The sequence below is a fragment of the Melozone crissalis genome, unplaced genomic scaffold (assembly GCF_028551555.1).
Source record: "Melozone crissalis strain CALT ecotype California unplaced genomic scaffold, PUWL_Pcris_2 ptg000042l_1, whole genome shotgun sequence".
NCBI lineage: Eukaryota > Metazoa > Chordata > Aves > Passeriformes > Passerellidae > Melozone > Melozone crissalis.
Genome location: NW_026535820.1, coordinates 4,775,385 through 4,791,926, shown reverse-complemented (window position 1 = coordinate 4,791,926; position 16,542 = coordinate 4,775,385). Strand labels below are relative to the sequence as shown.

Sequence of the window (16,542 nt, the reverse complement as noted above, 5' to 3'; positions counted from 1 at the left end):
TTTGTCACCTGCCCTGAGGGCTCTCTCCAGTTGCCTCACAAGTTGGAGACACATTCACTGTACCAACTCCAGGCTAGATGCAGAATTTCTCTTCCTCATCTAACTGCCTACAGAGTTTAACTATTATTTCCTTAATTTTAATTGGAGATTTTTCCCCAGGAGGAGCATTTAGTGTTTCCCTACAAAGCCACCCTCATTTCACTGCAGTAAGTTTCATAACTGCCACAGACCATCAGAACCTGGCATTCCTTTCCTCTAGTTCAAGGCCAGGATGTGGCACAACCCCTCTGAATTACTTCCTTCACCTGTGCTGTGGCCTGAAACCACTAAATTACTTTAACCTCACTGCTCAGCAGCCCTTAGCACCATGAATTCCACTCTTCCTGCAGCTTCCCTCCCTTGGGCACTACTCAAGGCACCGAATCCTTTGCATCTTCCCTTTTCAAATCTTTCTTCAGTGCTCTCTGCCTCTCCAAAGTTCAGCTTTTGGCAGGGCCCTTCTGCCTCCCTAACCTTTTATCTTGACAGCCTCACCTGCAAAATAAATCTATCTGCAGTCCCAGCCCTGATGGATGCTGACATCACTAAGGGAGAACCTATTCTCTGTCCCTGACCCCAGATTTCTGACAATGTGAGTGTTCAGAGAGCTGCAAGCTGAACACAATGCCCAGGGCACACCTGGTGCTGCTCTGGCATTGCAAGAACTGAAGAGAGGCACAGAAGAGTTACAATGACACTGAAGCTCAGCTCCCAATGACCCAAAATTAAACAGCTATGGGGCCTTTTCCACATGAGCAATAAATACGGCATGAAAAGGCCAGGCTATAAAAGAATAATGTCCTTACTAAAGAGGAGTACACAACAAAACAATAAGCAGTGAAGTTTAAAACCAGAAAGAGCCCCAAAACACCAACTGCCCAAGGTTTTAGATAATTCATTGTACTCACTGCTCTGTCTTGAACACAGATGATTAGAAGCAATCAGGCAGACACACAGGGAACAGGGGCTGTTTAAACAGTGCTCAGGGCAGCAGTGTCAGGGACACCCTGGCAATGGTCTCAGAACAGTAAAGCCATGGGGGAGAGTGAGACAATGAATAGGATGGGACACATTATACTCACCATAAAAATTATTACTGGTCACTGTCAAGGACCTTAGGTCTGGCCTAACACAGCAGTTTAAGATTAAAACACAGCACAACAAACTGAGCAAGTAAAATACAGCCCAAGAGGAAAAGCTACAATTAATTCAAATAACCTCAATTCTACCCCTTCTGACTCTGGTAATTGCTATTTGGTTTTGCTCCACCTCAATTAACTTTGTGAGCAAACTCTGAACCACAGGTCACAGCATTGAATTCCCTTTTCTGGCTTTTCCAATAGTTATTGCACTGAACTGCTTTTGGAGCCTGCTGTGAATGTCTGTGGCAGACACATTGCCCTGAAGGAGAGGAGGCTCCCTCACACACCTTGCTCTTCCCACTGCTCTCCCGTGCCAATCAGGAGTTTTGTGGGAACACACTGGAGAACAATCCAATCCCACTCTTACTAGCAAAACTGAAGACACTGACACAGCTGAGCTGGCTGATGTGTTCCAAGTCAGCAGAACTGTAATCCCAGCCCTTCCCTTCCCCCTTTATCCAGCAGCTGTTTGGTGCTTGTGTTTTAATCCCCAGAGAGCAAAGTGCAGCTCTGAGCTTCTATCTGTGCAGCACTACGGGGCCCACGGGGTCCATCTGGCCAGTACATGTAGCGCTTTTATTCTCCTCCAGCCCTGCCCTTTTTTTTTTTTTTTTTAATTTACCACTCCTTTCCCCCCTGTATTTGTCTCTAACAGTGAGAAGAGGCATCCCAATCACCCAGAGAGCACCCAGCTTTCTGCTCCCAGGGTCTGGGGTTTGCTCCTTTGAAACAAAAGCATGAGAGGCAAAGCAAACTGTAAAACAAGTAGCTGTGGATTAGACTGGTTTTGATTGCACTGATGAAAGAGTTCAAAAACTTTATTGACCTATAACCTGATTAGAATATGCCAGATGAGAACCAAATATTGTACAGAAAGTTGTACAGAATTTTTTTTACATAGAAAACTTTACATATCTGTACCATATACATTTTGTCCATCTGAAAAAAATTTCTACATCCATTGTAATACAGAATGCTTGACAATCTCGTCTGTTAACCATCAGAGCACAATTCACAGTATGAATACATTTCCAATAAATTTAACCATCCCCAAACCATGCCAGATTTGTTACTTGAATATATCCAACATTAAATTCTGTACATAAGAGTGAAATCTACATCAAACAAAAAACATCTGACAGCAGACACAACCTAGACTTGTTTGCAGTGATTCAAGTTCCAGTCCTTGAAGGATCATCATTTCAATGGCTCGTTATATTTCAAAGCCCTAAAACAAGTATATTACAGGTAGTTATGTCAGTCGTGATATTTCTACCGCTGTTCTTGACAAAAGTCAGCAACAATAACTTCTGGGCTACAATGAAACAAAACAAAACAAAAATAACAAAAAAGGAAGAAAAAAAAATCACAACCCAAAAAAGAAACCCAAACTTCTAGTGCATTTGGTAAACAAGGAAGAGTTATGGGCTTTCAACAAATCAGTATTACAGAAATAAAATAATTTGGGAAGAACTGTATAGTGTTAAAGAGTTTATATTACAGATCTGCATCTCTGTACATTTTCACAGAAGGATGATTACCAATGTCTCAGACAGCCTGAGTGTGCAAAAATCTTAGAATATCAGACATAGTTGCTAAATATTTTTTTCCATGAACAATAATCTCCATTTTCTTTTCACTATAAACATTTTATCCTTCAAAATACAGCTCTCCTGAGTTGTACTTCTCGCAGAAGCTCAAGCCTTTACATATATATGTTTCTTTGGGTACACTTCACTTTCACACCCGCCATAAACTTCTGTTGCTATGCTGCTGTCTAGGACAGTAAAGGACACTGCAGCCCGTGCTGACAAGGGGGACTGTGCTATAAACTGGCTCTGTGCTCAGCAGCAGCCAGGCAAGAGAAACCGATGGGAGAGAATCCGCCAGGAAAGAGAGGGACTGGAGTGCTGCAAGCCTTAATTACAGTTGGAAGCGTCTGTACCGTTAACCCTTGGATACACACTGCCAGAGAAAGAAACCATTTACATGGAGATCCAGACACAATGGCCCAGCTACCTGGTCCTTTTATTTAGCTGAGGAATATAAACTTGGAAACAGAGCATCACTATCTGCTAATGCTTGCTTATCCCAGGCTCTTGTTCTGGTGGTTGGGATATCTGGAAAACCACCCCGATCCGCAGGAAAAACCTTCGCAGCACAGCCCGGAGCTCAGGAATCAGGTCAAACTGCATGATTTCACACAGCAAAGGGTAGTAGAACGAGGCATGGGCCTTGAACTGAGGAGAAAACAAACAAGAAATGACTCTGTTATACATGGGTACACCTCAGAAAGCACACTGCAAAATCAGAATATTAAATACTCTCCCAAATGAGGGTGAGAAACCCACAAAGTGACAAGCAGAAACACCTTTACAACTGAAATTAGCAGTGCTAGAATAAGGTTAAGACAGCTGTGATATACTCTGACAGATGCTCACCAGCTACACAAAGCTCCTTACTAATGCTTATTCTCCAAGAGGAAATATTTTTCTATTATGGGCTTTTTTCTTGCAGTTGGCCTTTTTCATCACTTAATTATTTCAGCCAAGTGTTCTTAGAGGGAGATTAAACAGGGATTTATTTACAGCAGAACTGCTTTGGAGAAGGTCAAGATGTACGTGTACCTGCAGCACTGGCAGCAGAAACAAGAGTTAATTCTTTGAATAAAATATCATCACTAATTGTCTTCCTCAGCAGGAGAGGGGTAAAAAACAATTTAACACACACTTCTAAAGGATTCTAGCATCTTTAAACTTCTCTGACACATTTTATTTTATCACTCATTGCACCTTCACACTGAATTATTAGTGTCAGTATCTGTCAAGTGCAGTTTGAATGTATATTCCCTCAACACAAGAGCGTCTACAGAGCAGCAGGAGCTTTTAAAGTCAAGTCTGTAACTGTGTGCGATGAACCAGTCTGGAACTACTTCTTACCTGTACATGTCATCTCAAACATCATTGCAAACAGTTACTTACCCTTTCATCACTTATCTTCAGGACTTTAGTCAAAAATAAGAGTAAAAGATTAGTCCAGGCTTCCCGATGGCTTTCTGATGTAAGAGTGAGGAAATAGCTCAGAGCCTCGCTGCAGACACTGGAGACAAAAGACACAAAAATATTATAAATCACATTTCCTTCTGAGCTCTACTGCAGAAAGAGAGCTCTGGCTTTGCAAATTCTGGCAGTGTAAAGCCCTGGTGTAGAACAGCATTGCTTTATGAAAGCTGCTCTAAGCCTGGCTAATGACAGAAAGCAGTGACCTTGTTCAAGTCAAACCCAAAGTCCTTGGACTTCAGTAATAAATAAGCTGACAAAACGTGATTATACTGTCTGTGAATGTATTTGAAACATATCAAGTGCTCTTTGAGAGGTATCTGACAAAGCATTATGTGGGCTTTAGGAATATCTCATGTTGATGTAACCAGGCTGTTTTCAGCTCTGCTTCCTAGTCTTGAAGTCTTAGCCTTAAGTGTTGCTGTTGAGGTTTAAAGCCCTCCCTTATTCTAACAGTTGCTTGAAAACTTTATAAACAAAAAACATTCAGATCAATAACCAAAGAGCCAAAGGCCTCTGTATGCTCACAAGGCTGCTAGAGCCCAGTGTCAATTTCTGAAAATGAGAACAAACAGTGCCAGCTGTCTAAAATACCTGAGGTTAGTGAAAGAAAAAACAGGGTTTAGGTGATAGCTGCTTTCCTTTTTAAAGAAGAGCCCCCACCTACCCACATGATACAAAACAAGGTGAAAAAAAAATCTTTGTTCTCCCTGCATGCAATGGGAACAAAAAGGAGACACAGCATCAGTAGCTGGAGGCACAGCACTCCCCACAGAACATAAACCTCTTAATATTAGCTGTGACCACCACACACAGGTGTTGGCTCCAGAAGTTTACTGCAAACAGAGATGGTCTGTCCTTTTAAACCACCCACCCCCTTTCTTTAACATGAGAAATACCACCAGAGGCTCAGCTCCACGGGCCTTACTTCAGCAGCCTCTGCTGCACCTCCTCCCAGGCGCTGGTGCGGCTCTCGTCCATGTACATGCGGAACAGGATGCGCAGCCCGCAGGCCAGGCTGCTCGTCTCCTGCTTCAGCAGGTTGGGCTTGGACTTGCCTTTGAAACCTACAGGAATTCCAAGCATCCACTGAGATTTTTGGTTCAGTTTATTACAGTCCCCCACTTCTCTTTCTAATCATCTTCTGCACACAGACAGAAGAATCACCTCAGTTAATTATTTTCTCATAATATTTATTACAATGGAGCATTGCTAAAAATCAACCTATTTATACGTGCCATAATTGTGTCTGGCACCCATTTCTAGTATCAGCTTATAACTGGCTGTGAAACCTGTGTTTGTGCCTGCAGTTTCCAAGCATGGGACTCACACCTACAGCCAAGAATCAGCTTGGCAGCTGTACCTCAGTGAAACCTAAATTTTAGGAAATCAGAGATATTTGCACCTCCACAGATCAGGTCTCCTCCCTTTATGAATCCTACACTTATAGAGCCAGAGCTTCAACTTTTACATTTAGCATCAAAGTACTCCTGCCCTATTTTTGGGTCAATCCACACTGTCACAAAGTAGTTCTTCAAGAGGACTGACTCACCTGCTTTCCAGAGAGCAGTTCTTTGTTCATTGTTTGAATTGAATGCTTTAGCAAATCTGTGAGATTCCAACAGACAATCAAGAAGTTTGAAAAGCTGCTGTGATGTTAGGAAACGATACATCCCTTGATCCTGTGTATCCACATGGACATCAAAGTCTACTGCATCTCTCTATTGACAAAAGGGAAACCGGAAGAAAAAGATTTTAAGTAAAAATTCACAACTGTTTTCAGCAAGCTCCTGTGATAACTCAATCCTACCCTGTTTACATCTGTACTTGTACTTAAACTTAACACTGCATTAAAGGCGGTATCCACATCCCAGATACACAAATCCCTTTCACCAATACATGTTTTATTCTCTACAGTGCTGCCCTGGCACAGCAAATGCAATGTAATGGAAGCTGTACAAGATCTCAACAGGCCAATGGAAATCCTCAAATGCATGTAAAAATTATAAATTAGTAGATGCTACAGGAGTTCGAGAAACTTAACACCTTTGGAAGAAAAGGTGTTAAAAATAGAGGTACCTATCAGTTCCACTTACTTGTGCTGCTGCTAGATTCTCTGCATCCTCCTTTTTGCTAGTTGCTGGGAAGAACACAATGTTGTCGATCGTCTGAATGAGTTCCAGCTGCACAACACACTTGATCAAAAGAGCAGCAAATAACTTCTGTTCTGGAAATTCTTTAAAGGAAAGAAAGTTACTTGTTAACTAAAGAACTCTTCTGAGCTGTTTTGAGGGTATGTTGAAGAACAGTTTAACTTCAAGAACATGTGTAAAGCAAACCTGGAATCCACCTGCTGGAATTACTAACACCAGGAGAGATCACCATGTTACCAACTGGAACTTCTTAAAAAACTGTTTCCTGAAGTTGCCTGCGATACATTGGATCAACCTGGTTTAGTGTTACCTAAAAATCACCAAAATGAGTGACTTGGACCTCCAGTGCAATAGCAAGAGCCAGAGGCTGCTCCCAGGCAGGAGGCTTAGCACAGCACTGGCAGCATGCTTGTTTGCAGCTGTGGCAAGTACTAATGAAACACATGACCATTTTAAGCAATGAAACACAACTGCACAAGGATCTTAAATAAGGGTTTGACAAACTCTCCTCAAATCACAGACAGAATTCTTTTCCAGCTACTGCTTCTTTTGCATTTTGCACTGAAAAATCTCTGCTCCTAAGAAAAGAAATTTCACACAGCACTGAAAAGAAATTACTATTTTTAATATTTTGCTTTGGGTAAAAAGCCTAGAAGCTTGCAGTTGAAGCTCTGTTTTAAAAATCTAAGAGGCAAAAAATGTGGACCCACAGGAGTCAAAGAGAATTCTATCATACTACAAGAAGACAAAAATTTAAACAACGTGATTTCTTCCCATCATGTTTCTGAAATCACAGCTGGGACTGTAACTAATACATCAAACATCCAGTTCATACTACTCTGCACAGATGAAAACTCCAAACCCCTGCAGAGTACACACTTGCTGCTGGCCTGGCTTTAGTTGCTTCCTCTGCTACCGTGGCCCCTGTGCTGGGCTGAAATGGGCGTCCATCTGAAGGTCGAGGCTGGATGGAGTCATGGATATCTACTGACTTCTGGGAGATTGTATCCTGAAAAGAAAAAAAAAGGAAAATTAAGTAATTAACTTACAGAAAACTTCTAGTAATTGCTAAGAGTGCTGTGCCCTTCAGAGCTCAAGACATTTGCTGTTTCAACACTGCACTTTCATTCACTTGAGTCATATTTGCTATGAGCATTCATGAAAGATGTACCAGAAAGATGAGCTACTAAGAAACAACTGAAAATTTAACAAGTAACAACTACTTAAGTACACAGAAAATGCAATGAGCAGCATTTTTCAGATAGGTTTTTGCACTCCCTCCAAGCATTTCTTCTGTCACTCAAGAGTTACTACAGCTTTTACCAGATGAAGAGTAGGAGGTTTGCTGGCAGGTTCCTGTAAAGAACACCTCAGCTTCTCGTATCAGCAGATAACCAAAGTTTTCATCTCTACTAAGTAAAAATATATATTTTAATAGGTATCATGTCTACTGATAGCAAAACACTCCATCATATTTGAGCAACCTAAACAAAAATGAGATGAAACTTTCCAAAGCCCAAAGATTCTATCCTACTAAATGAGACAGCCAAAGTATTTTTCCTTTAGTATAATTTATTACACAAGTTCTGTTAATTCTGTTGATTTTTACACTGAAGACAAAAATATTTTTAAAAACAATAATGTTAAACTATTTCAAAGGAAAAAGATCTTTCAATTTACTCAAAACTAAGACATTTATGCATGCTATTATATTTGACATAAATGGATCAAAAATATAGCCAATATGTTTAGATCAAACCACTATAAATGAGTCATGGTACAGCACAAAGGTACAATACCCATATATTGAGAACTGGCCTTCACAAACATTTACTTTGTTTAAGCTGAATTATGGTAACACTTCATAAAGATAAATGGAGGGAGTCAGGCTCTCTTAGTAAAGCTCATCTGGACCATTATCCTTGTATCAAGTGCTTCATTAATCTATAAAGAACTTTATGCAGCAATCTTGTGAGAATGTCCAAAAGCTAAACTAATTCTCATCAGTAGCAAAGCAGTTGCAGGAGCTGTCACTTGCAGGCAAACCCAGACTTCACACCAGTTTCTTCAATCAACACTAAGAAATCTGATGGTTATACAAATTTTCTACTTTACATTGATATTTAAGGTCTTATTACAAGAGAAAATTTGGAGGCAAAAAAAGTCAGTCTGCCAATCTATCCCTCTTCAGCAGTTTCTCTTCTTTCCAGTACATCAAAATGAAAGAAAACCATGACCCAAACCATGAAACAACTCAAAGCACAAATACAGTATTAGAGAAACCTGCCAGACACAGGACATTACCTAAAACAAACACAGGTAACTACCTACAGCCAATTCATGGAAGCCAACTTTGCTGCACACAAATACATCTTTATCAATTAATTCCTGGCCATTTTTAAACATTAAATAGCACTTGAGCTGGAAAAAAAAATTCACAAAAATTAAAACAGAGAAATGTATTTAAAGTAAGTATATTTTCACCTATTCTACATCACAACACATTTGCACTGAGCTCTTGCAATCTTAAATTATTGTTTTATTTATTTCAGCAGCTTACCAGTTTTTCTTTTGCATCAGAAGGAGAGCCAGAGCAGAACTCCCCACCAACTGGTCTCCAAGTCAGCAGCCTTAAAAACACAACACCAGTCCCAAATTTACCAAGTTTCAAATATAAATCAGAACTAACACTCTAAAAAGTCCCCTTCAGGATGATGTGGGGTTTTTGCATTAATTTCAATTCTAAGTGCACCTTATTTTTTCACACATTTAAAAGTGTAAGTACTGTGCTTGTTGAACTTCACCATTTCTGCCAACTACCTTGGATGGACAAGTAGACTATACTGAGGTGGATTAGCTTTTCTCAGAAATACTATATTTGTTTTGATGCAGAGTTTTAGTGCCATTAGTGAGCCTCTTCTCCCACACTGCCTTAAACTTGATCTAGAATAAAGAATGAATCTACTCCAGAAGAAGCCTCATTAACATTTGAGACGTTTTGCATTCTCTGTCTGGGGTATACTCCAGGATTATGTTTCTATTTCCAATTAAAAATTCACCACTTCCACTCAGGATTCATTGCTGTTATGAGGTATCAAATCACTGACAATACTTCTGATCTCTTCCCTGCTGGTTTCCTATAGGACATGACTGTCTTGAGGATCTTAACCTTAGCATTAAAAAAATGTCTACAGTAATTGTAACTTACTGATACTGTCTGTGCCTGCCAAGAATTGAGGGAAATTGGATTAAATAACCTAAGTTGTCCCATTGTTTCTTGTTCTATCCAATTCACTGCTGCAAAGTAAGATTGGAGTTACTTGTCATTGTCATGGTCTCAAACTCTTTAGTCTCCATCTGTGTGAGGTAACACACATTGGACATTTGTGTCTGCATTTCCTAAGGGAGAGTTTTTGCACCAAGTTAAGCTTCCTAAGTGAATGTACCACTGATCTCCAGAAAACTGAATACTGGATAACTAAAAAGACAAATAAGATAAAAACTTGAGGCATGTAATAAGGCAACAAATAGAACAGAATAGAGAACTGAATTGATTCTTGAAAGCTGCAAGAACATAAATTGAGGCATTGGGATAATGAGCCACTATGAGCTGGTAGAGGCTGTACCACCATAATCTGTGCAAGGAACCAATTCTAACTCTTGAATTTTTTGAAGATAAGAGGGCACTCACACTGGATTTCTCAGCACGAGAAAGCCAAGACTCGCTCTCATGAAGCTTCAAAAAATTTAAATTAACGAAACTTATGAACAGAAGAGAAATTAAACTAAAAGAAAAATTAAACTAAAAGAAAAATTAAAGAAACCATTAAAATAAGCAAAAATTGATAGGCTGGATGAGCAAAGAGTGAGGTGGACTGAAAACTGACTGAACAGCTAAGTCAAGAGGATGGTGATTAGGTGCCAGAATCTAGCTGGAGGCCAGTGGTACAGTGGTCAATGCTGGGTTCAATCTGTCCATCTTAATGGGCAGTTCAATAGACAATGTCCATCACCCAGATGGGGCAGAGAGGACTCTCAGGAAGCTGGATGACACAAAGTAGGAGGAGTGGCTGATACACCAGAGGGTCATGCTGCTATCCAGAGGGACCTCCACAGGCTGGAGAATGGGCTGATGGGAACCCCGTGCAGTTCAGTGAGGGCAGAAGAAAGTTCCCCACCTGGGGGGGAGCAAGGCCAAAGATCCCAGGATGTGCTGGGGCTGCCCAGCTGGGGAGCAGCCTGGCCTGCAGAGAAGGCCCTGGGGATCCTGCTGGTCACCAGGCTGGATGTGAGTGAGCAGGGTGCCCTCGCTGCAGGGAAAGCAAACGCTGTCCTGGGCTGTGTGAGGAGAGCTGCCAGCAGGTGGGAAGGGGACCCTGCCCCTCTGCTCAGCACTGTGGCCAGTCCTGGGCTCCCCAGTTTGAGAGATGTGGACCTGCTGGAGAAAGTTCAGCAAAAAGCCACAAAGGTGAAGAAGGAACCAGAGCATCTCCCCCATAAGGAGATTCTGAGACAATGGGCACTGTCCAGCCTGGAGAAGAAAAGGCTCAGGACATCTCATCAACACACTATAAATATCTGAAATGTGGGGGCAAAGCAGAGCCAGGCTTTTTCCAGTGATTCCCAATGCCAGGACCAGAGGCAATGGTACAAACACAGGAAGTTCCCTAGGAGCATGAGGAAACACTTTTTCACTGTGAGGGTGAGCAAGCACAAGGCAGAGGTTGCTCAGAAAGGCTGTGGAGCTTCCCCCCTTGGAGATATTTGAAAGTCAGGACATGGTGCTGGGAAAAGTGCTCTGGGGTGGCCATGCCTAAGCACAGGGGTTGGGCTACAAAACCTCCAGAGCCCTTTCCAACTTCAGCCATTCTGTGTCATTCTGTATGAGTATCTCCAGCTATCAACACCTTGGTGATCTGCAGAAGCCTGGCAGCAGCATGGCTTGTGGTTTTCTAGTAACTGACCCTTGCAGAAATTGGTAGCTGAGTAAATATTATAGTACATTTTCCAAACAAGGAAATATGATCAACTCTCTCTGCAAAAAAGTAACTTGCCAAGAACCAGCAGAGGCTGATACTGCAACTAAGAACTCGTGCAGCCAATGTTGCAGCTCTTAAATTAGAGAAGCTGCACAACACCTGGAAGATGTTTCATATGAATGCTAAAAAAGAACAAATGAAACTCTACCTGATCAGACTAATAAGAACTTCTGCCAGAAGATACTTTACACTCCAGAGATTCACAGCCTCTGACTATTTGAAGACAACTGGCAATAAAGCACTTGCCCATAAAGTTTTCATATATAACACTGTGTGATTTGTCTGCCTTCATTTCAACATTAACTACTGTGTAACTTCCAGGCATGGAAAAACAAAGGTAAAGAGATCATTTGCCTTCTCTAAGCATTGAGGCAGGCACCACAACAAGCTGAATATTAGAACTGGGTGGTTTTATTAAAACTGGTAAATTAAAACTGATAACAATTTTTTTGCATTGTCAAAAAAATAAAATAATAAAAACACTAAGGATGGGAGGGGAGAAAAAGCTCCATTGCAAAAGAAAAAAAGGATAATAGAGGGATTGGAAATAAAATATGAAATGTCAGCCAAACCAGGAGTCTCAGAAAAACAACCAGATGTCACAAAAAGAGAGGCAAAAAAGAAGTATCCTCCTAGGACCCAGAAAGAGAAAGAAAAAAAAAAAAGATGTGTACCCTTACATAAAATCAAAATAAGACTACAAAAGTTGGGAACCTCCCAGAAATCTAAAAAGGAATAACATAACGAAGTTCTCAAAAGATGATACAGAAAGATTAAAAGAGAAAGAAAGAGAAAGTTAAAGGAAGGAGTTGGATACTCTCCTAAGGAAAAGAACCCACTGGAGAAGCAGAAGGGCCTCAACATCAAAGTGAATAATACACATATTTCAAATTAGATATAACTAAAGGCAACAAGAGTATTTTGAGTATGTCTAAATATTAAGATATTCAAAATGCTGCTCTAGAAAGGTTTCTAATATTCAATTATAAGAATACCCAGAAATGTAAGTTTTGATCATAAGCTGAAACCAAAGCAAATGTTCTGCTAGTGAATATTAACTTCAAAATCTTTCCAAGTACAGGCCCTAATAAGTTAGGGTTAATTCAGCTGAACTTCCACATCCAGAGATGTGGCTTCCAATTTTATTTTTGGCAGTTACCAAAATACAGAAGTATCTTGCTAGCTCCCAAATGTTTCAGCTTCATTTTAGACTTATTTATGGATGGAATTAATTTATACCTACTTACTTAAAAAACAAAAGTGAGGTAGTGACAGATTTTATCTTTTAATGGATGAATGAAGCTCTCTTACAGTGCTGATACACAACTCTAAAACTGGAGGAATTTTAGAGGCAAAGGAAAGACTGACATGCAGAAGGTTTCTTTTGCTTCAGTTTTCTTCAGGCCTAAAGTAGGTCCCAGAAGCAAAGACTATCAACTGGATGAAACACAGCACTTGGAATGGTGCAGCCTTACTCCAAGAAACCTCACACAGAGTTATCATACGAATGGAAAGAATTACCAAATAGGCAAGAAAATTTTCACAAAAATATTAAGATTCATACAAACATATGATGAAAATTAACCATCAACCACACAGACTTAAATCTGTAAGACTGCTGCAGTATTTTAGTATTTTATGGCAAAAGCTCCACATGTAATTACAAACAGCAAAGCCGGCATCTTCTATTACCAAAAAAAAAAAAAACAAAACAAAACAAAAAAACCCCCAAAAAACCAAAAACAAACAAACAAAAAAAAAACAAACAAAAAATTCATATAGTACTTCTCCAACAATCCAAAACCTTAAAACTGATTCATATTACATTCTGGGGGTTGTTGGAGAGTTTTTTTGCTTATCTCCTATACAGTATTTTAGTTTTTAACACTTCATCATTAACAATACAGAATACCTACACCTAATTTACCACCACGTTGCAAGTAAGTCTGTTTCTCTTTAGCCCACACTTAACAGCTTTTTGTTCACCCCACCCATGAGATATCTAAGAGTTTGAAATGGGTAAATCATCTAGTTAAACTACTTCACAAAGTATTAATATTAACAGTTGTCTTACGCATGAGGGATTGTAGTTTTGAAAATATCCAGCATGCAAGTGCAAGTTTTATCCCAGATTTCTAGGGTGAACTTTTCACCATTAAGGATGACAACATTCTCCAAACAGTTGGTACCAGATCGTGCCAGTTGTTCATTGTCTGTAAGAGACAAACAGGGTATTTGTTCATTCACATTCAACAGTAAATGTTAACATTGTAAAATATTAACATTGTTTTAACATAATTTGTGCAGTTCCTACCTTGCTGCACACACCAGTACAGCTGTGCAAATATATCATCCAAAAGAACATCACTAAGTACTTCTAAATACTGTGTAAATACATCACAGATTGCATAAAGTGCATGGTTACAAGTAGTTGTCATCCATTCAGCTTTCTAGGAGTCAAAAAAAACAGAAGAGTTACAACCTGAAGGTGAAACTTCTGGATAAACATATTTGTATTTACTCAATTTGCTTTATAGTGACATGAAATTCATTTCTGTATCTCAAAACCTCAAAATCTGGAGCCTTAACTCCTGCTTTGCTAACAAGCAGGTTTAAAAAGAACTACAGGAACAGACAAACAGTCTTAGTGTCCAATCCTACTCAATGATTTAACACCAAGCTAAAGCTGTGTTTAAGCATTTTCCAGGGGGGAAAAGAAATTATTGAAGTGAGACATGTCCTACTACAAACAGCCAGACAAAGCCTCTAAAACAATTGGTAATTTTGATCTAACTTCTAATATTAACAATTTACATATTAGTTACATTTTAAAGCCCATTTCAGTTGTTTTTCAGAGCAGTACCTGGTTCTGGTTTGGCAGATCAAAACCTGAATGGCTGGTCAAAAGTGTGCAATGACAGCACAGTGCTGTTTTGGGTGGTTGATGTTTGTCTGTGGGTTGGTTGTGGGTTTTTTTGGTTTCACTTTGGCTGAGGGGTTTTTTTTCTGCCTTGTCATCAAAAATTTTGAAGTAACAGAACTTATTTCTATTAATTGTGACTTCACTGCTGACTACAAGCCTCACTCAAATGAGCATCCTGTGTGTCTCATATTCCAAACATCATATGTAAAAGCTACAGCTCTACTTACAAGCCCTAGATACATTGCATTTTATGCTATTCTTCTGCTGTTCCTAGTGTAAACTACCAGGTCTTCTACAACTATGGCTTTAAAAAAAATGAAAAAAGTGACAACACCTGCCAACAGAATGCCATTAAAACAAAACAAGGCTACTAGAACCACAGGTTCCACCATCCAAGTTTTGAGGTTTACCCTACATTACTTGACTAAGTTATATTACAGGTTTTCTACTGTAAATGTAGTTCTCATGTAAATTATCTTCCTCCACTTTTATCACCTCAGTCTGCTGTTCTGGCAGTTTCATGTTGTCAAATATCCTGAAGACAATCCGAAACAAATCTTGCCACCAGTGTTTTTCATAAGTATGGCCATATGTCTTCATTATTTCAAACATTACTGTTAAGCCCCTGAAATGAAGAAAGAACAGCTTATACCAAGAGTTACAGAAAGACATGAGCAAGACCAAGTAAGTACAACTACAGCAGCAATAACAAACTCAAAAACTGTTTAGAAAAATATACATACACGAGTATCCAAAACATAAGTAGAAAATCAGCTTGTAAAAAAGCACTTTATAGTTGCAGGCAATAGCCAAAAATATTTTTGAGAGCTGTGGTAAATTGAAATTAAAATAGTAAATCAACTCCTTTACCAAGGGCCACAAAAATTAATAAACAAAAATTTCCAGTTAAAAAGTACAAAAGTCTAGAAACAATTATTAACCTTCACCAGCTATAAAGGGAGTCCAGGTGCACAGCTCCCATGCCAATGTGTAAATTTAAAGTTATTTGTGTACAGCCCCTCATATTTCACATCAGAATTATAACTGAACATGCTTTACAAGGGAAAATCATATTCCAGAAAAATAAGCAAGTTTTACATGAAATCAGAATACAGCTTTGCTTTTTTTAACCATTTCTGCAATCCCCAATCACTAAATGAACCATGGTATAAAACCAGTTTTAAAATCCCCAAGGCAAGTGGGATGAGCCAGACAGAATGCAATCACAACTACATAACTTTGTTATTTATTATAACAGAAAATAAAAATTTAAAATATACAGAACACAGACTTAATTCCTATATTCCAGTGTCTATTTAAAGGGTGTTTGTTGTTTCCACAGTGGTATCACCTGAATCAAATACATAAGTCATTTTACAGGGATTACATTTACCAAGAGTTGTTTTTGTTTCAAAAGTATAAAGTAAGCCTTTTAAAATTTGAATTACAAATACTGATTGTTACCTGGTTCTTACATCTAATTTGCATCTATTGATGATACAGGACAACTCAAAGAGAATTGGGAACCATCCTCGCACCCACACTCTGTCTTCAGGAGCTACATTCATATCATCACTTGTGTATTCCTTGAATGCCTTTAGAAGAAAACAGAGTTAGACAGTCACAGAAGTTAGATTCTTAACAATAAAACACAATTTGGAGTGTGGAGTGTAAGCAACAATCTCTCCTGCAACAGTATTGTACCCTGATAGCTCAGATGAGTTGGCAATTAAAACAGTAGCACTGGGAAAGTGAAGTGGTTTTCAAACTAATGCTTAGAATATTATGATGAATGAATTTAAAAAATAAACAAGATTACGTATTCAAGCACCAGTTTTTGCTTGCAGTTCAGTGTGAGTTTCTTGTTCTCGTTTTTTTACAGAGATAGATCCTGAAGTGAGGACCTAACCATAACATTTTGAGGATATCAAACATTTTTGGTTATGCCATTATCTGTTTCTTCAATTTCCCAGCAGAGAGCAGATCCTGAGATATGCTGATTTCCAACAGCTCTCAGGAATGCAAGCTGAACTGAGTGGTAGGGATGGGCAGAGGGGAACAAAAGAAGAATAGAAAAATCACACATACTTTCAAAGCCTATGGCATTTTATACTCCTAGTGTTTCTGAATAAAGTACATTTCCCATTAATCCATGAAACTTGAAGGGAAGCCAGTAAGTTTAGCATA

At 39.3% G+C, this 16,542-nt stretch overlaps 2 protein-coding genes across 2 annotated transcripts in view; one reads left to right on the top strand and one right to left on the bottom strand.

Moving 5' to 3' along the window:
* Positions 1-16,542, top strand: part of MCMDC2 (minichromosome maintenance domain containing 2) — a 161,766-nt gene that overhangs the window by 138,498 nt on the left and 6,726 nt on the right. The window lies entirely within an intron of this gene.
* Positions 1,982-16,542, bottom strand: part of ARFGEF1 (ADP ribosylation factor guanine nucleotide exchange factor 1) — an 84,384-nt gene continuing 69,823 nt past the window's right edge. The window contains exons 29-39 of the mRNA XM_054284640.1: positions 15,820-15,950; positions 14,851-14,980; positions 13,747-13,882; positions 13,507-13,645; positions 8,954-9,023; positions 7,273-7,402; positions 6,337-6,476; positions 5,793-5,961; positions 5,169-5,307; positions 4,163-4,280; positions 1,982-3,421 (exon numbers count right to left, since the gene is read on the bottom strand). Of these exons, the coding sequence (XP_054140615.1) occupies positions 3,257-3,421; positions 4,163-4,280; positions 5,169-5,307; positions 5,793-5,961; positions 6,337-6,476; positions 7,273-7,402; positions 8,954-9,023; positions 13,507-13,645; positions 13,747-13,882; positions 14,851-14,980; positions 15,820-15,950 (1,467 nt within the window). The 3' untranslated portion in view covers positions 1,982-3,256. The remainder of the gene's footprint in view (positions 3,422-4,162; positions 4,281-5,168; positions 5,308-5,792; positions 5,962-6,336; positions 6,477-7,272; positions 7,403-8,953; positions 9,024-13,506; positions 13,646-13,746; positions 13,883-14,850; positions 14,981-15,819; positions 15,951-16,542) is intronic.